Here is a 20,808-nt window from a genome sequence, read left to right as displayed (position 1 = left end):
ATAACTCGAGTTTACAAGCTCTTAAAAATATAACAGCAGTGTTAAAATGTTTTATACTGTTCTGTGTTCAGGAAATGAATGTATTATTTTATATTAAAATATTTAAGCATTTATAAACTATGATTTTACCCAAATGCTCCATATCAACCCATTCAGTTCTCAGGAGCGCCCTCTAGCGTTTGAGAAACCCAGAAGACATTACAGATTAGAGTGGTAGTTCTCTGATGGGGCTGTTTTTGATCATTTTTCCAAACAGAGGGTCTGAGGTTTGTCTGGATGCCAATGTTGAACGACAAAAACATAACTTGCTCTCAGTGTGTGGAGGAGGAATCTGGTCTTAGATCAGCACTACCAGTTTCAGATGTTTGATGAAAGCCCTTAAAGTTAATCGCTGCTCTCATTAACAGTGTAAAGTGTCTGACAGAACACATAACGAGTGAAAGTCTGAGGCTGAGAGAGTGAAGAGCTGGAAGGCTGATGGCTTTGCTGTGTGTGTTTTGCAGGTAGCGATTGATTTCACTGCGTCTAATGGGGACCCGCGCAACAGCTGCTCTCTGCACTACATCCACCCCTACCAGCCCAACGAGTACCTGAAAGCCTTAGTCGCCGTCGGGGAGATCTGCCAGGATTACGACAGGTGAGCCAACAGCACAGCACAGACTGGCTGTTACAAAATGACACTGAGGGTAATTTGGTAATAGTTCAAAAAGCTGAGCTGAACCTGATATTTCTAGTTCTGTGGCTCTATCTGTACCACAAAAGCTGAGCCTTACAGTATCAGCAGCTATCCTGGACTGCGCACAGGGCTCAACAAGGTGGGGAACTGTTACTGTTGCATAGCAACAACTCATTTGTTGTGGAACTACTTTTTGGCGGAGGGTATTGTCAGTGTTAAAGCATATTTAGTATGAAATTCAGGGCTTCTTTGACATATTTTGTTTATTTTGTAAATTCTGTTGTACAAAAGCAAAAGAACGTGTTTTCATGAATAACATCACTGCTGTGATTTGGTCGCCATAGATCACATCACAGCTGTGGTGTTATTCCCGATAACACACAACCTCAAGTGTTCTTCTGCTTAATTATAAACATGTTAATTAACTAAAAAGCAATTCATTAAAACGTAAAACTTTGTAGTTTATCACAGAGTTATATCTGCCTTATGAAGATTTAATAAACTTAAAAAAGTCAACCTTTTCGCCAACGCAAGTTTTGATTTTAAGAGCCCGTCGCCTCACATGCTGCATCTGCTATGATATAAAATTAGGTTTTGAGCTTGTTTACAATTACAAGCTTATTGATTCATTTAAAATGCAAGTAAATGGAACTAAAAAGATGATTTATAGTTTATCACAGCTTTGAATGAGCCTAATGAGGATTGATCGATTAAAAGGGTGCGTTTTGCTTGAGTTTTCTTTTTTAAAATGTTACCCTGTGAGTCATTTGGGTCTCAGCTGCTAAATGTGGTTCAGGCTTTGTTTACAATTACAAGTGCATTAATAAATTAAAAATAAATGAATTAAAAGCGTCTTTTTCTAGACTATTACAGCTGTTAAATGAGCTTAATGAAGATTCATCAGTAATTAATAAAGATTGAATTTTGAACATTGCACGCTGTCTGTGCGCTCTGCCCACTGTTTGGGGTCAGCGCGGCCTGTTCTCTCTGCTTTTCAGATTTTCTTTTAGAGCCGTAATGTTCTGTGAAAGCAGTGATGAAAATGTGTCGTTTGTTCTCAGCAGCACTGTTTGTTCCTCTGGAACAGAATAAATTCTGAACAAACTGTGCGTTTTCCTTTAAGACATCAACTTCAGGCAGTTACAGCTAATTTGGGTTACATATTTATTATTCCGTTAATAAGACTTTGTATAGTTTAGCATTATAGTATGGCAGAGTACAGTATAGGATAGTATAGTAAATGGCACAGAATAGTGTTGCATAGTATAGTAAATAATGGAATAGTATATTATAGAATAGCATAGTGTAATATAGCGTAGTACGGCACGGCATAGTATGATATAGTATGGAATATCCTAGTGTGGTGTAGTATAGTGTGTGTTAGTAAGGTATAGTATGTCACAGCATTGTGTAGCACAGTATGGCATAATATAGATTAGTATGGTATAGTGTAGCATAGTATAGTATGACATATCATAATATAACATAGTGTAGTATATTATAACATAGCATAATACAGCATAGAATAGCATAGTATTGCATAACAGTGCACTATTGTATAGTATTAGCATATAAAGGTGTACTATATTATAGCACAGCATAGCATAAAACAACATTGTATAGTATGGCATAATATAGTATAGCATACAATAGTATCGTAATGGCATAGTATAATATAATGTAGTATAGTATAGCACAGAGTAGTGTACCATAGTATAACAGTATATTATGGCATAGTATAACATACTTTTATAGTTTTATATGAGCATGACTCCAATAAACAAACGTTAATAACAATAATCAGTCACAGACAATCCAGAAGGTACAGTCAGCTAACTGAACAGTAAGAACAAAGACATTACAACAGAGGCCGGATTAAAAAGCTCAATTAAAAAGAAATATTCAACACATGAATACAGAAGTAGATATGATTATTCTCCATGAATGAGAGCTTTTATTGCACATACTGTGAATGAGTGTTTCAGTCTGTTCCTTCTACCTGAAAGGTGAAATTCATCAGAGAGAGAACAGAAGGGGCTGCTAATTATGTTGTTTGCCCTTCGCCATGCCTGTGTGTCGAAGACGCCCGAAAGTGATATCTGCCGCTCGCCAGTGATCTTACTGGCACCGTTAATAACTGAACCAGTAAAATAAATGTCCATAAGCATAAACAATGAGCTCCATAATCCAGTCTAGTAGAAGACGTGTGTAAGTTAAAACTTTCAAACATAAACATGAACTTGTGATAAAATTAGTCTCAAAAATGTAAATCATGAAAAATATACAAGACAAACATTGGCACGACAAAACCACAGCTGCTGGATGCTACAAGAGCAGTGCATAGTATAGCAGAGCATAGCATAATGTACCATAGTATAGCACGACATAGCATAATGTACCATAGTATAGCATAGTATAATGTATCATAGCATAATGTACTATGGTATAGCATAGTATAATGCACCACAGTATAGCATAATGTAGCATAGTATAGCATATCATATGGTACCATAGTATAGCATAGTATATCATAGTATAGTGTACCATAGCATAGCATAATGTACCGCAGAATAGTGTAGCATAGCATAATGTACTGTAGTATAGCATAGCATAGTGTAGCATTGCACAGTTTACTATATTATAGCATAATATAATGTACCATAGTGTAGTATACCATAGTATAATGTACCATAGTACAGGGTGATTCAAAAAGATTCATCCAATTTCAAAGCGCCATATTTTTCCAACTGTGAGGCGCCAAGGAACCAATCACAATCCAATTGAGAGAGAGTTTCTGACCATCACCGGGAGATGGTTCCCTTCAGTCTGAGAGGAGATGAGACCCCTGAGCAGAAAGCGTTCTGCGTTCTCCACTTCAATAAGAGTGAATTTGTCGTAACTGTCCAGCGTGAGTTTCGTCAGCATTGAAGCTCCAACAGCTCAGAGCGTTCATCGTTTTATTATATTGATAAATACTGAATGTATATTTATAAATATTGAATATGCCCCAGGCCACATCTTTTTTATATTTTCCTCTATATTAAATTCAAAACAATAACCAATAACTGTGTATTAAAACATGCAGAAACGTGTCTCCGTAGAGGATGTGTCACTTATTTACACTCAGAAAATCAACAACAGCATGGAATTTGACTAGGGCGCCCAAACTTTTGCAACAGTGCAGCTGCAGCTGTGAGGGGTCAGGGCTGCTCATCTCCGCACTCTGCTCCTCCATCTATTGATCCGTCCTGAAGATCTTTCAGGTCATCTGAAGGTCGCTGTGAGGTCATGGACGATGTGAGATTAGATTGTGTAGAGTCGATGAAGATCAGAAGCTGCGGATGAGTGAGAGCTGGACACTGACCCTTTCACGAGTGACCGTGAGTGATTTTAGCAGCATAGCCCCAGTGCTCTCCGCTGATGAGGCTCTGATTACCTCAAGCTTCTTGGAAATCTCTGAGTTCAGATCTTCAACATCTTTGGTTTATTAACCCTTAGAAGTCTTAGAGGTGTTAGTATTGTCGGTCTTGCTGTGCATTCGCTTTACACTGTAATGAGGGTCAACATTTCACACTAATAGTTTTGAAAACGACTGAAAAATGAAATTTCAACAATAACGAGCTAAACTCTCCAAAACATATCACAGCTGTCGGAACAAAACCTCATATCTCCAGAATAGTAACTTCACAGGAGAAGGAAAAAACGTACTTTACTGTTACTGTAAGTCAATGGAACCAGAATTTTTTCCAAGAAATTTTGGGCTGTTTCTTTTGGTCCATTCATCATGAAATTTACACACAATGTGACAAAGCGTATTTTCAAATTATGTCAAAAACGTAACCAACAAAAATGGAGATACAAGGTTTTGTTCCGCCAGCAGTGATAAACTTTCTGTAAGTATTTAACACAAAAGTAGTTTATCTGTATTATATTGCCTCGTACCCTACCTAGTTTTATTGATTCATTTTTCTTACTCATGTGCCTTATAATTTTAATTTGTTTTGAATAGTTAATCTTATTTGTCTTAAAGTTAACTAATTTTTATTTGTCTTATGTGTTGTTTTAATAATATTTTTTGGTCTTATTTATTTTCTTTGTTAGACCTTTACTGTCATAACTGTATTTTTACTCTTTTTTTGTATAATGCTTGGCCAAATTGTAACAGTAAATATAGATAGCATCTAAATGAAAAAAGAAAATATTTTCAAATATAAAACTAATATAAAACTAATACAAAGAAATACTGGTTCAGAAAAGTAAGCAATCATTAAAGACTTGTATAAAAATAAATAAACCGATGTTTACACTTAAATATACACGCCTTTCAAAAATAACTGCGTAACAGTTATACTTTAGTAAACTCAATATTTAAGATGTGAATTAGAATCGGATTGGGGAAATTTTTAAAAAGTCTAAAACTATAAACCAAGTAGGAGAAAAATGTTTAAATTTTGCATAGATGAATTAGACATTTTTGCTTGAGTTTTTTCATAGAAATACCTGTTTACATTCTGTATCGACTTTTTTCTCTTCGACACAAATGACAAAAATGTAGCAAAAACAGTAAGTCTGCAAAACACTCATCATACAGATCTCCTCTTCTATTCACAAACACAAATGTGGTCAGGATTGAAAGTTTAGAATCCGCACTTCACATCGTTTCTCCACTTGAGTCAGAAATTATTCATATAAAACTACAGCAGTGCAGATTTTGTTGGGATGAGATCGTGAAGAATCAGCAGAAGCTTCTCACAGAGCTGAGATCATCTGAGCTGTCTGAGGAGAGCTTGAGTGATACTGACCGTCTTCTGATGACCTATATCCTTCGGGAATCTGGCTACAGGTTTTCGGGTATCATCTTTAAAGCGGCCTTGGAGCAGAGTCAGTTCACTCAGCAGTCAGTTCACTCAGCAGTCAGTTCACTCAGCAGTCAGTTCACTCAGCAGTCAGTTCACTCAGCAGATAAGCTGTGAATTAAATTAATCGTGTCTGAAATGGATCAGCAGATGTCGATTAGGAGCTCAATTTCAGCTCATCAGTCGGGTTAGCTGGACTGAAATGGAAGTGACTTTATCATCCTGCAGTGATCTGAGGACTGTGTGCAAACTGAACTGCGCCAAAAGGGACATATTTAGGAGTTAAGAAGTGTGAAAATCACAGTAGCTGCAAAAAAATTAGTCCCTGTGACCTCATTTCCCTTCTCTGTCCAATCAGACGTCAAATATCGAAATTGAACAATAATAGAATTTACATTTTGTAAGTAGCCTGCAAATTCTATTTTGAGGAAAAAAACGAGTGCATACTTTATTCAGTATTATTCTATATAATCTGTTACAATGTTGAATCACCACCTTCAGAACCTTGAATGATGATGAAGGCCCCTTATTCTTTATTCTGCAGGCACTAAATAAACAATTATGTAAATCTATCTGGGATACAAATGATGCCATTTGGGACAGCAGATGATAATGTGAAATCTAATAACCCCCCACTCCCCCACGAGCACCTTGAACCCCCCCAGAGTGCTGTCCTGCTCTAATCTCTCGTCTGTCTGGCTTCCCCACAGTGATAAAATGTTTCCGGCCTTCGGCTTCGGCGCTCGGATACCTCCCGACTTCAAGGTAATTTCCAGCACGCTGGTGGTGCGGAGGCACAGGTGGCTTCCTGAATTTAATAACGCTGATGCCGAGAGATGCTCCTGACTGCATTATGGCTACATTCACCTGAACTGATATTAGAACCCTCAGCCGTCTCTGTGCGCCAGATAATGCGCTTTAATCCCAGACTGGGAGCGTTCGCTCAGCAGACGGAGCTGGAAAGTGAAATTGAAAAATGCCTGGTAAAATTAGCACCTCACAGACTTAGACTCTCTACTGAAGGTTGCTGACAGCTGTGGCACAAAACTTGGAGAAAAATTGTAAATTGTGTCATTTACATTGAATATTTTGTAAAAAAAAAGATGTAAAATTACATGTAAAATTTACATAATGTTTGTTAAAACAAGTTAATTTTGTTGTGTTTTGTTGTATCTAGTCCTCAAATATGAGTACACTCTGAAAAGGTGCCAAAATGGATTCTTTGCATGATGCCATTGAAGAACCAATTTTGGTTCCCTAAAAACCTTTCAGTGAATGGTTCTTTAGAGAACCATTTCTGTAAATGAGATGTGAAAGTGTGAAGAACATTAAGGGTTCTAAGAGGAACCCTCAAAGTGGTAGGTACATTTTTTTAAAAAGCTGCCACTTTGACTGATTCCACTTTTTGTTCTCCAAAGAACCATTTTTGAAAAAGAGATCTGTGAGTGAAGAACCTTTTAAAAGGTTCAAATAACCTGCAGTGGTCACCAGCCCATTTTCCTGGAGATCTACCTTCATCTTCGATCATCCTTCAGCTATTTAAGTACTTCTGTAATTAATGGCTCAGGTGGGGCTGATTAGGGTCGGCGCTGAGGTCTTCAGGAAGGTAGATCTCCAGAAGGAAGACTGGTGACTACTAAAGGTTCTATACCAGGTTAAGTTTTTTTTCTAGAAGCTTTACCAGATGTGGGGGATCTTTTAACTTTAGGTTCTTCACGTGCGCATCATATTTTCTTTAAGTATATTTTCTTTTAGGGAACTAAAAGTGGTTCTTTTATGGCGTCGTGTAAAGAACCCTCTTTGGCGTCTTTATTTTCAGGATTTTACATTAAAAAAATTTCTGAACGCACGAGGAATATCAACACTGTATGTAATGTTCTTTTTTTATCCAGGTTTCACACGACTTTGCGGTAAACTTCAATGAGGATAATCCTGAATGTGCAGGTAAGACCTTCCCACACAACTATCTTTCAAACTTTGTTCCTGATCATATTAATCATCATACCATCAAATGAACTGAATACTCCAGTGTTTTTTTTTTGTAGTGTACTGTTGATTACCTCAGACATTACTTCAACACGTCTCTGTAGAACAGAAATCTCAAAGACTCAAAGCTTGCTAATAATAGAAGCCAACAGGCAATTGCAGAATTGCGTCAGTAAACAAAGAAACATACTTTCATTAAAGGTGCAGTGTGTAGAATTCAGTGGCATTACAACCAGCTGAACCTCCTCCCTCATTCCTCCCTTTCCAAGCGTGTAGTATAACCTTTGGGGGCCATCAGGTGTTCTGCCGTCGCTTGTCCCGATTTCATTTTGCTTCTTCACCCTCCCTCACTTTTTCTTGTGCTAAATAAGTTTGATTCTCCATTTGCCAAAATTTGGGTTCTCAAACTTCTCACAACGCAAAATGGTCAGCAGCACCGGCAGCAACCACTGATTCTTCTTCTTTCTACATCTTCCAACGGGAGCTACAGCGCCAGTGAATTCAAGCAGCAAAAAAAGTGAAAGGCGCCCTCTAGAGCCAGTGTTTGGTTTGTCCCTTCTGGGCTACTGTAGAAACATGGTGGCAGCAGTCTCTGTTTCCAAATGTAGTTAGAGGTGATTATACACTAATGAAAACATTGTATTCCATTTCTGCTAATAGTTCCCCCTAAATCTTACACACTGCACCCTTAATTCATCAGTTAAGAGTGATTTTAAATGAAGCTGTAAATCTGTGTAGTTCGATCTTTCACAGAAGGCACTAGTTTCTTCCAAGAAGAATTTGTGCTAATTCGTTTTCATAGGCTCCGTCTAATCACCATGGATACCAGCGAAAGTAACCGGAACAGCTTTTCACAGTCTCACTACAGAGTTGGAAAGTTGGATAAAACTTTATAAAAATCAGGCCGGTAACTCTTCAGTAGGAACCTTGAAACCACCCCATCTAATCTGAGGTGTCTTTGCGGCGCGACCCAGGCCGAGCATAGTCAGAGCTGAGGTTATGGTAGAGGTGAAGGTTCTTAAAGTTTAATAGAAATGTAAAGTGGTGGATCAGGGCAGAGGAAACGTCAGAAGGAGAGGAGAGAGGATGGCTCTGCCGTCTGCCCTTATAATGAGTCCCAGAGAGAGTGGTGGAGAGCATGTGGGGGTCAGTGCAACCCTTCCCTGCAAAGGACGTATGATGAAATATCAGTCACACTTTCCATCAGCAACAGGCTGGAACAGAAACTGTGGCCCGCGGACAGGTAACAATGTGTGTTTCCGTAAACTTTTACTCGCTCAGCTGCTGCTACTACATTCCCCAGAGATCAAAAATAAACTCTCTTCCCCTGACAGTCAGCAGCTACTGGAGACACAGCTACTCTGGCTGGGAAATCTTTCCAAATCTAAATGTACCACTGTGACATTTATTTTAAATCATAGCCAATACGGAATGATTCATAGTAGTTACTGAGCAAGTCATAGTAGATACTTAATAATTTCTAGTAGCTACTGAATAATTCATAGCAGTTACTAAACCATTTATGGTGGTTACACAATAATTCATAGTAGTTACTAAATAATTTATAAACTGCTACTTTCTGAGCAATTCGCAGTGGTTACTGACTAATAGTAGATACTGAATAATTCATAGTAGTTACTTAAGCAATAGAAACGAGAGGTAGTGTGTTATCGCGAAATAACATAATAGCCGTGACGTTATTGGCGATAACACACTCCTCGAGTGTTCTACTGCTTTAATACAACAGTTAAATAAATACAGTAATAAATTAATAAACTGGGCCGTGAACGCGGCGTTTAATATGTTTTAATGTTCGCAGTTTCTTCACCAAATTATAGTTCCTTAACGAGCGGCTTGTCGCTACGTCAGAGTAACGAACTCCGCCCACTCGCTGCACAGCCTGCTGTAAGCCTCGCCTTTTGAAGTACAGACTGAACCATAAAACTGCCGCAATATCAAGTTCAGCTCAGTTTTGTCCATTTTTGCCCGATCAATATTAAAGTTGTTTTGTTCCAGCCAGTCTGTAAAGCATCTTACAGCCCATTTAGTTTGGTGATTGCTATTCGGTTCATTTCTGGCTGATTCGACAGCTGCTGACTGAAAAGCTTGCTCAGTGGTAATGACTGCAACGGCGTCTCAGCGGAGTGATACAGTGTTTGTGAAAACTGTGCTGTTATGGCAAAATAGAACGCTTCCCAACCAATCAGCTTGTGTGCTAGGAGCTAACTGTTGTATAATAAATCATTTATAAACTACTGCTACTTACTGAGCAATTCTTAGTGGTTACTGAGTAATAGTAGATACTGAATAATTCATAGTAGATACTGAATAATTCATAGTAGATACTGAATAATTCATAGTAGTTGTTGAATTAAAAGTCTTAAGATTAATAACTTGCAGTTTACATGATTACATTTATACTGTTTTTGTCTTAATTTAGCCATATATTTTGCTCATAAACGATGAAAACTCTGTGTAATTAAGGTCGGTATTAGCTTTATGACCTTCGTGTCACAAAGCTGTTTTACCTGGAGAGAAACAAAAGGCCAGCAGATCAGCTGAGGTCAGTCTAAATGAATGGGTTCATTTCAGAATGTTACCTGAAGTTGTGTTTCCACCCTGGACGCCCAGCTTGCTGCACGGTTTCATTTCCTCTCTCACACGCCTGACTGAGCTGGTGAAGGGCTTGGTGCTGAGCTGAACGACACTGTGGTGTTTTCCTCCTGGGCTGAGTTTGAGAGTCCTGATGTTCTACAGTGTTGCTGTGAGAAGATTTGGATGAAACTATGAGGAGAGACAGTGCTTCTGCACTGAATTAGATTCCTGAGGTTGTATATATGATAATTCTGCTGTGAGCAATGGAGAAACTCCACAGTCCTGGCACTTGTACTCAGTCCCTCCACGAACAGATCAGTCTCAGAATGCAAGACGGGAGCTGCAACGCATTTAGAGTCAGTTTATATCACAATACCTACGTTTAGAGTCAGTAATTCAATCACCCTAATGAGAAACTGTAGAACAGACTCAGTTTATATCACAATACCTACATTTAGAGTCAGTTATTCATTCAGCCTAATGAGAAACTGTAGAACAGACTCAGTTTATATCACAATACCTACATTTAGAGTCGGTTATTCATTCAGCCTAATGAGAAACTGTAGAACAGACTCAGTTTATATCACAATACCTACATTTAGAGTCGGTTATTCATTCAGCCTAATGAGAAACTGTAGAACAGACTCAGTTTATATCACAATACCTACATTTAGAGTCGGTTATTCATTCAGCCTAATGAGAAACTGTAGAACAGACTCAGTTTATATCACAATACCTACATTTAGAGTCGGTTATTCATTCAGCCTAATGAGAAACTGTAGAACAGACTCAGTTTATATCACAATACCTACATTTAGAGTCGGTTATTCATTCAGCCTAATGAGAAACTGTAGAACAGACTCAGTTTATATCACGATACCTACACTGGATGCAGTTTTGTGTCGTATAACTGAGCTGTCTCTCCAACCAGCTTATTTTTGATTAGTCACAACATAGTCCAGCTCGGTAGTGCAGCATTTTAAGCCGGAAACTAATCGTTATGTAGATCTTGTCCAACCTCACAAAAGCAGCTACAAATCTGAGTAGCACATGGACAGACAAAGGCCAGTCCTTGTGGTACCAACCCCAGTAACTATGTAAACTCCTTCACCTGCACTGCTGTCCATGATCAGGAGGAATTGATTGTCAGGCTCGCTGCCCTCCATTGTATCGGTGTCACTCGATTTTTCTTAGCTATTTCTGTGCTCCTCGGCTCCTATCACAGCGAACGCACCTGCACGGCGCCCGAGACTCAGCTTCTCCGCTCTGATCTGCCTGCCAGTTCTTTCCTTCCATGAATGACTTATGGCTTTGGGCCCAAACCAGGCTGGACGCCAGCCGTTCTCCCCGGGCACAGAGCGCATGTCTTCAAGCCTGCTGAATCCACGGGTGACAAAAAAGACCTGCAGTCTGTCAGTACAGCGAATAAAAACTGAAGCTTAATCTCATCATTTGGAGTTCACTGCTGTTCATCAGGCTAAAAACAGACTTGAGTACTTCCTCCATAGTTAAACTGTAGGTTCTAGCTAAATGAAGTTATTTTGTTTTTTTGCACGTAAATTTTTTTTGAATGTTCTAGATTAAACAGCAATGATATATCTGAGCTTGTATGTATCAGTTTTACTATAGTGATTGCTATGGTGTCTCATGGTTGCTAAGCAGTCGCTAGGTGGTTGCTAAGCAGTTGCTAGGCAGTTGCTAAGGTGTCCGTCTTGTTTGCTAAGCGGTTGCTGTGGTGTCCATCTTGTTTGCGAAGCAGTTGCTAGGTGGTTGCTAAGCAGTTGCTATGATGTCCTAGGTGGTTGCTAAGCATTTGCTAGGCAGTTGCTATGGTGTTCGTCTTGTTTGCTAAGCAGTTGCTAGGTGGTTGCTATGGTGTTCTAGGTGTTTGTTAAGCAGTTGCTAGGTGGCTGCTATGGTGTTCTAGGTGTTTGTTAAACAGTTGCTAGGTGGTTGCTACGGTGTTCTAAGTGGTTACTGAGCAGTTGCTGTTGCTATGGTGTCTCTCTTGGTTGCTAAGTAGCTGCTAGGTGATTGCTGAACATTTGCTAGGTGGTTTCTATGGCATCCGTCTTAGTTGCTAAGCAGTTGCTAGGTGGTTGCTATGGTGTCCATCGTGGTTGCTAAGCAATTGCTATAACTAAACGGTTGCCAAGCAGTTGCTAGGCTATTGCTATCAGTAAACTTTCAGTACAACTGAATGGTGTACTTTCAGTAGAGTCCGGGTGTAGAGCAGCCGCTGCTGTTTTCCATTCCTAACAACTAACCAGAAGCTGCTTAGACTACAGCTCATATTCACAGCCAGTGACGTATCTAGAACTTCCAAAAGGACCAGAGTGATGTTTGTTTCTTGAAATTGATCCCACTGTGAATCAAAGTGTGATTGGTTGATTCTTCTGTCACCTCCTAATCAAGTTGATAGTTAATTTTACGTGTAAAGCCTTCAGTCCAGCTCCTGAAGTCCTGACCAATGGGAGAGCTCACTCGGCTGTATCTGCCTAAATACCACAAAGAATCCTGATTGGATCATTTTCTGTTGGTCATTTCAAGAATGTAACCTTTTTGTTTTGAAACAAAGCTTAACAATAAAATAAGAATATTATAATGTCTCATGAAGTCAATCCTCCCGCCCCACCCAACCTAAACAGAACAGAAAATACGTCCACTTCTCTGAACAGGGTACGATCATAAAGCGACAGCTCATCGGCATGTGGAGATAACTGCTAATAGTCTTCACGTTCTAATTACTGACGGGCTCTCGTAGACGTTCTCAGGATGGGCCTCTGGAGAGTGTGTCTATTTACGTTGTTGAAAAGAGGCCAATTAGCAGTTTCTCCATCTGCAACTATGAGATGTTTTGCCGCTATCTTGCTGTTTGAATGGCGGCGCTCTATAGACCTTCATGGCAGAGCAAGCGGCTTTCAGTTAGAGAGGGAATTTGTCGCGACAGGATTTCTCTACGCTGTAATTAGTTGCTAATTTGCCTGGTTCATGTTGTTGTTTATGAGGTGCTGAGTGAAGCAGTGAAGGACCTACAGAGTGAGTACGTGTGTAAGAGAGAACGAGCTCAGTGACCTAAAGTGATTTTTTTCCTGCTGGCGGGGTGCCAGGCTGGTGGTCCTGATGTAATATGTCTCACAGTTGTCTGTGCTGTCTATTTATGGAGTGATAGAGCTCTAGTTATTTCAACAGCGTGTGCACACACTGACTGTAGAAGGTGAAAGCCTTCCTTCATTGGCAGGGTGGGTTTATTTATACAGCACACTTCATACACAAAGGCCATTCAGAGTGCTTTATATAAATAAAAGCAACAAACAAGGAATAAAAAGTGTAATTAAAATGAATATAAAAATCAAAATAAAATAATAATATAAAGATGGAAAGAGCAATAGCCTGAGGAGTCAGAAAGGCACTGTGTCTGCTTTTGAAAATGGCTCTGAGAGTCTGTGCACACTTTGGTCCAATCCCATTTCACCCCTCACTCCTACCACTTAGCCCTACCCCTCCGTTCTGCGTGTTCCCGTCTAGTGGTAGGGTGTCCTGATTCTTGTTGAGATAGAGTGGTAGGGTGAAGTGTTGGGGCTACATGACCCTCCAAACAGAGTGATATAAGAAAAAAAGAAAAATGGACGAGATGGCTGAACAAGAGACCCGAGAAACCCACAAATGTGAGACTTTTCTCCATTAAAAATGATGATAATCATTGTTTTATCTTAGTTTAATGTCATTTCAATGTATTTTGGTCCTTTTCTTCATAACAAGCATAAAAAAAAAATCCCTAGTAGTGCTGACGTCTCAGTACCTAGCTAGCTAAATTTCCTGTTCCACCTTAAATAGTCCAGCAGTTCTGGCGCCTGAAGTGCCAGAATGTAGCCACTGCTCCATTTCAGATAAAACTCTGAGGGATGAGTGATACGGGCGAGGGGTGCAATGGGATTGGGCCTAACTGTGCACAGACTCTCAAAGGCATTTTCAAAAGCAGACTGAAAAACGTATGTTCACCTGTGCACTTCTGACTCCTCAGGCTATATCTTTCCATTCATAGTAACACCATGCAAGTTTTGGGGACGTGGAGACCTCTGTGGAAATATGTTATTGCACGCAACATGCGGAAGAACTGAATATTCTGTAACATCGGTTGTGCTTCGGACCCGAAGAACTGAATTATCTAAGAGTGAATTATCTACTGTTGTCATCATATCTTCATCAGTTAATCATTTCAGGATTTACAGGGCGACTCTCAGCACACTCACCATATTTTTGTGTGATCTTTTTTTTCCTCTGTACTCAGTAATACTACTTTGTTTTAAAAATGAAATTACAGTGCTGCGTTTAATATGAGCTGCGGGGAATGTTTTATTGCAAGTGCTCATCATCTAGCTACTATAGTTAACAATCCATAGCCCATGGTCAACCCATATAACCTACAGGTTTGAGGCTATTTTGGATGTATAAGGCTGTGATACAGGAACTCTGGTGCAATACTGGTCCCCCATAAACTGGCCAATTATTGTCATGCTTGTATTTGTTTTTCTATTTCTGCTTTTTCTCTTTGTTTTGAGACATACTAGATAACAGTAATCGTGACCAGACTTTGAGTAGTGGAGTATGAGCAGTTATTCTGATTTATGATTCATTATAAACAACCATACAAAACAGATAAAGCATCACGTGAGAGTCTAAGAGAGTGTCATTCACACTTTAAAGAGTGTTGTGCTGTAATATTCGGGGGAAAAAAACTTGTGTTTCTGCATCTGCATTGTAATTTACTTAAAAAGGCATTAGCGAAGATTCACTTACTCCTCAGTTTCACCTTACAGATGATACATCATCAGACGTTTACTGTCAGCTCATCACAGAACGCAGCCCGGCTCTCCCTCTCTGTCAGTCTACACAGAAGGATGTAAATGTGCACTAGCAGAGCACAATGTGATCAGACTCAGGGCTCAAAACCTTTTTGCCACCATGTAATGTTTGGCTTTAGTAGTTTTCCAATAAACAACATATTTACTCTTACTTGAGTACAAGTAAAAGTATTAATAAAGGAAATTACTCAAGTAAATTAACACTACAATAACAGCACTTCTACATAACACTGTGATGTAAATTATAACGATAACACATCGTCTGTGTTCATCAGTGTTTCTGTATGTGTAGAACACATATAGAGACCTCAGAGGCACCTGTTTGATTGTGTTTAGTGAAAAGGACACTGGGGCAATTACAGTCACTGACCTCCACTTCGTGTTCCTCTCATCTTAATTCCTTCACAGCACAGCGGTGCATGCATGCCCCTCAGAGACCCTCAGGCTGTGTGTGGACGCGTGAGCTTCAGGGTGCTGCGTGTTAATTAGCTGAAACACTCAGAGGCGCCGGGCAGTGCAGACTGACCTACAGAGAATACGTCCACCGAGGCAGTAAACAGCATTAGAGCCGCACCGTCTCCTCCACTGATGATAGCCACACTTTACTGACCCCACACTCCTCCCCTTTAAATGTTAAAGGGAGGGTAACAAACACTCTAAAGATCACTGAGGGGTTTAGTGCACAAAGGCTAGTCCTCTAGATTCTATAGGGGGCTGTCGCTGACAGTTGTATTAGTGGAGGAAACATTCATTAATTTTCACAATGCATTGTTTCTCTTGTATCTGTTTTTAGTCGTTTTTTTTCCAGTGTTTGACATAATATGAAAATGTCTTTTGCCCCTTACACTGTATATAAATTTCAAGAAGAATGGGCCAAATGGCCCAGAATGACTTGGAAAAAAGTCTGGTTTCATTGACTTACATTAAAAGTAAAATAGTTTTTTTCCTTTTCCTGTAAAGTTCTCATTTTGGGGATACGAGGTTTTCTTCCGACAACAGCAATTTGCTCCTGCTACAACTGTATGGACTATAGAAAGAAATAAAGGAAGAGTAAATTGTTTGCAGTGGTCAAAAATGATTTTAAGTGCTAAGAACGAAATGAATCACAACTTATTAACAAAAAAAGATTCAACAAATACATTTCACATGCGACCTACTAGCGCTGTGAAGTAATTTCTGATGCTTTGTAGCGTAGTCAGCTAATGTAGTCAGCTTCGGACCCGAAGAACTGAATTATCTAAGAGTGAATTATCTACTGTTGTCATCATATCTTCATCAGTTAATTATTTCAGGATTTACAGGGCGACTCTCAGCACACTCACCATATTTTTGTGTGATCTTTTTTCCTCTGTACTCAGTAATACTACTACTTTGTTTTAAAAATGAAATTACAGTGCTGCGTTTAATATGAGCTGCTGGGAATGTTTTATTGCAAGTGCTCATCATCTAGCTACTATAGTTAACAATCCATAGCCCATGGTCAACCCATATAACCTACAGGTTTGAGGCTATTTTGGATGTTTAAGGCTGTGATACAGGAACTCTGGTGCAATACTGGTCCCCCATAAACTGGCCAATTATTGTCATGCTTGTATTTGTTTTTCTATTTCTGCTTTTTCTCTTTGTTTTGAGACATACTAGATAACAGTAATCGTGACCAGACTTTGAGTAGTGGAGTATGAGCAGTTATTCTGATTTATGATTCATTTGACGCTATAAACAACCATACAAAACAGATAAAGCATCACGTGAGAGTCTAACCACATAGTAGCTGCGTTACAAAGCCTAGGCTGCAGCCGAGGTAGTACGGGTCCTTGGTAGGACTGGCCTATGAAGATTTCTCCTTAGTAGTCTATTGATCACACAAATGGAACAGTCCTAACGAGGCTGGGTGGTGGTGTCACCAGAAAGATTCTACCTCTTGCAGGTGCAGCGCAAAACTTGTAGGGGTAAGGGGTGAAACTGGATTGGGTCTGACTACTGACTGTTCTGTTGTATTCAGGGATCCAGGGTGTGGTGGAGGCTTACCAAAACTGCCTTCCTAAAATCCAGCTGTACGGCCCCACCAACATTGCTCCCATCATCCAGAAAGTGGCCAACTCTGCTTCTGAAGAGGTGCACACCAGGGAGGCCATGGTGAGGAGCATCGTTCTCTCCTTCTCTTCACAAATACTGCAGCCTTCTTTCTGCACATTTGATCCACAACTATATACAGGGCGATTCAAAAAGATTCATCAAAAAAAGATTTCAAAGCACCATATTTTTACAACCGTGAGGTACCTAGGAACCAATCACAATCCAATTGAAAGGGGGGGTCATACAGTTTCTGACTGTCACCAGAAGATGGCTCCCTTCAGTCTGAGAGGAGATGAGACCCCTGAGCAGAAAGTGTTGAATCACCCTGTATATTTAATCGTATTTCAAAATATTATTTGTTTTAAAAACGTGGATGTTTAAAGAGTAACATTACCTCCCAGCTTCAGATGATTCCACCCCAGTTTAGCTCTGGAAAATGCACAAAAATGGGAGCAATACTTTGGAACGTTTCACAGTGGAAGAGGGTGGGCGCTATGAGGCCACCTTAACTTCAGTGTGACCCAAGCGTAGCTGATCATGATTACAGTGTTATACAAAAACTTCAACAGTGAGAAGGAGAGAGAGCAAAACTTGCCAGAATGAAAACATGAACTGAGTAGGTGAACATTAAACCCAGTGTGGGAACGTTTACCGTCATTACCTTGGCGCTAACATAAAATTTAATATAGCAGATTATTGTAGCTGATTACTGTACATGTTCACACAGCAGGTAAAAGTGGCCCAAATCTGATTTTCTCATCAAATCCGTCTTTTTTTGTTTGGCTGTTCACAATGTCTTTTAAATGTGGTCTGTATGCGACGTTAGTCTGAACAGATCAGCTCCTAAACTGACCCGCATGAGCAAATGAACAATCTTCACGCTGCTTCACGGCTCATCCAGAGGTAAACAATCATAACCACCAGCGAACGCCAGTCGCTCCCGGAGGATCAGCTTCATCTTCACCAGCATCACAGGAGCCATCATGAAGCTTCACTGACTGACAGCTGGGCTCATCACCCAGGATGTGTTCGAGCCGTAAAAAGGGCGCGGTCACTTCTTTGGTTCGCGTCCTCGGATTCTTTAAACTCTGCTTTCAGACTTTTAACTGTTCTTTGATGCTGCAGCCTCGTTCTCCTGCGGCCGCGTTCGGACAGTTCTTTAGGAATCTCTCCAAGCACGGAGGATTTCTTTTCATTTTTGGTACAGAAACATCAGCCCAGATGTTTATGACGTCTCAGCAGCGCAAAATGATTATGAATGTGGAGCTGGATTGGCGTAAAAGTCACATGAATTCCAATCTGGCTGTTCAGACTGAGCCGCACTGCCACATATCGGATACGTATCGGATTCCAGTACCACATATGAAAGTGTCTCAAACCAGCATTAAAAAAGGCTGGATTCAGTGCATTTTTGCTGTTCACACTGACACACAGTGTGAACAAAGCCTTTGTTCTTCTGATATTTCAGACTTATTTGTTCAGTGTAGCGTGAGCTGGGAGTCATCAGGAGGCGGAAACATTTTTAGACTGATCTGCATTTGGTATCACCATGTGTGGCTGTAGCAAAATTGAACCACAGGGGGTGCTGCAGACTGAACTGACCACAACAAGATCATTTTTACAGTTTAAAAAGAAGTGTTAATTTTAACAAGACTGATGTTATTTATTATTACAAAGCAATATGTTTCCTCTTTTTATATATGTAAAAATAATCAGATTTAGGATGTGAATACATACTTGTTGTTCACATCCTTCCATCTCTCCACCTCTCTGTCTCTGACACCTCTCTGTCTCTGACACTCTCTCTCTCTCTCTCTTTCTGCAGCAGTACTTCATCCTCCTGATCCTGACGGACGGTGTGATTACGGACATGGCGGACACTCGAGAGGCCATTGTTCACGCCTCCCACCTGCCCATGTCCATCATCATTGTTGGTGTGGGAAACGCTGACTTTACTGACATGCAGACTCTGGACGGAGATGATGGAATCCTCCGCTCGCCGAAAGGAGAGCCGGTCCTGAGGGACATTGTTCAGTTCGTGCCCTTCCGCAACTTCAAACATGTGAGTTTGGGTTCAACTTTGTCAATTTTTTTATACAACAGTGGCCACGTTTACATGCAGCCTGATAATCTGTTAATAATCCTTCTAAAAGCTCGTTCAGAATAGAATACGTCCATCTAAACACCTCAATCTGAATAGTCTAGTCTGATTGAGGCCATTCGGAATACAGTTTCTATCCGACTGGTCGAGGTGGGTAATCCTGTAAATAATCCGTTAAATAGAAGAATAATATCCGTGTAAACGCCTGTATCTGATTACATTCCCTATCGGAAAGTTTAAGTCCGTTCTGATCATGTTCGTCGCGTCATAGTGAGAGTTTATACCGTTCAACATGGCGGAGCAGAAACTGGTCTGCAGAGGAGACGAAGTTTATGCTCTGATCTTTAAAAGACGGCGGTGGGACGGACGTCCAGCTTATGTGTCTCAGAACACGACGTCTTCCTCTCGGCCTTCTTTAATAAGGACATGTGAAGGACGTTTTCCTGAGTCTGACATCATTTTAAAGTAATTAAAAACACAAGCACTGCTCACTGCTGCTCATCTCACTCTGACTGGACTCACGTGATGCTTGTTGTCATGGTAACGTCTATACTAAGCGGTTCTCTACGCATGTGTGTAATTTTGGATCTGATTACTGTAGTGAGCATGTAAACTAAGATTTTCATCAGAGTGTTGAATAGAGTGAGAATATAAACACCTTAGCCTTCATCTATAATCGGATTGGCAATTTTTTTTATGTTAACAGCCAATGATATACAATGTTGGTTTAAAGGTTAAACTATTTTTTAAAAAAATAATCATCAAACTTTTATTTACAGTTCATACTCTTATTTTATTGTCATTTTTAGTTAAAAACAAAAGGGTAAAAATCTTAAAAGGCCCAACACGGAATTATCCAGTCAGGATTGTTCTCTCTGTGGTATCAAGGTAGATGCAGCTGAGCTGCTCTCCCATTGTTCAGCAGTTCAGGAGCTGCACTGAAGGCCTTACACGTTAGATTAACTACCAACATAATTAGGAAGTGACAAAGGAATCAACCAGTCACGCTCTGATTTTCAATGTTTTGAGAAAAAATGTCAATCTAGTTCTTCTGGAAGTTCTAGATACGTCACTGACTGTGAATATGAGCTGTAGCGTAAACGGGTTTGGATTAGTTGTTAGAAATGGAAAACAGCGGCGACAGCGCTACACTCTTAAAATGACGATTCTTCGAGGGTTGTTTAGTAAAGACAACAGTTCTATGTAGGACCATGAAAACTCAAAGAACCCTTGGCATGATTAAAAGGTCTTTGCATGGTAAAATGGTTCTTTGGATTGATGGAGAATGTGCTGATGGTTCTATACAGAACCTTTTTTAAAAGGATTCTATGTAGCACCAAAAATGGTTCTTCTGTTGTTACGATGTCAAGCCTTGAACAACAGAAGAACCCTTTTGGTGCTATGCAGAACTCTTTTCAAAAAGGTTCCATATACTACCATATAAATCACGATAGCTATCAGTTTGAGAAACCCTTTAACAAAGCAAAGAACCCTTTATGCAAATAGTTCTCTGAGTGTTGTTTCCTTTATAAAGAACCATCTTTTTTAAGTGTGTATGCCAGGGCACTACTGAGTCGCTGTAAAACTGACACAAACAAGCTCAGATATATGATCATGTCTGTTACTGTTAAGCTTCAGATAAAACATTTATAC

General features: G+C 39.9%; 1 protein-coding gene across 1 annotated transcript in view; it reads left to right on the top strand.

The window, feature by feature from the left end:
* Positions 1-20,808, top strand: part of cpne4a (copine IVa) — a 136,881-nt gene that overhangs the window by 102,804 nt on the left and 13,269 nt on the right. Inside the window, exons 11-15 of the mRNA XM_036558645.1 lie at positions 504-637; positions 6,243-6,297; positions 7,425-7,476; positions 16,981-17,114; positions 18,880-19,116. Of these exons, the coding sequence (XP_036414538.1) occupies positions 504-637; positions 6,243-6,297; positions 7,425-7,476; positions 16,981-17,114; positions 18,880-19,116 (612 nt within the window). The remainder of the gene's footprint in view (positions 1-503; positions 638-6,242; positions 6,298-7,424; positions 7,477-16,980; positions 17,115-18,879; positions 19,117-20,808) is intronic.

The sequence above is a fragment of the Colossoma macropomum genome, unplaced genomic scaffold (assembly GCF_904425465.1).
Source record: "Colossoma macropomum unplaced genomic scaffold, Colossoma_macropomum, whole genome shotgun sequence".
NCBI classification, from domain to species: Eukaryota; Metazoa; Chordata; class Actinopteri; order Characiformes; family Serrasalmidae; genus Colossoma; species Colossoma macropomum.
This window is presented reverse-complemented; position numbering and strand designations above follow the sequence as displayed.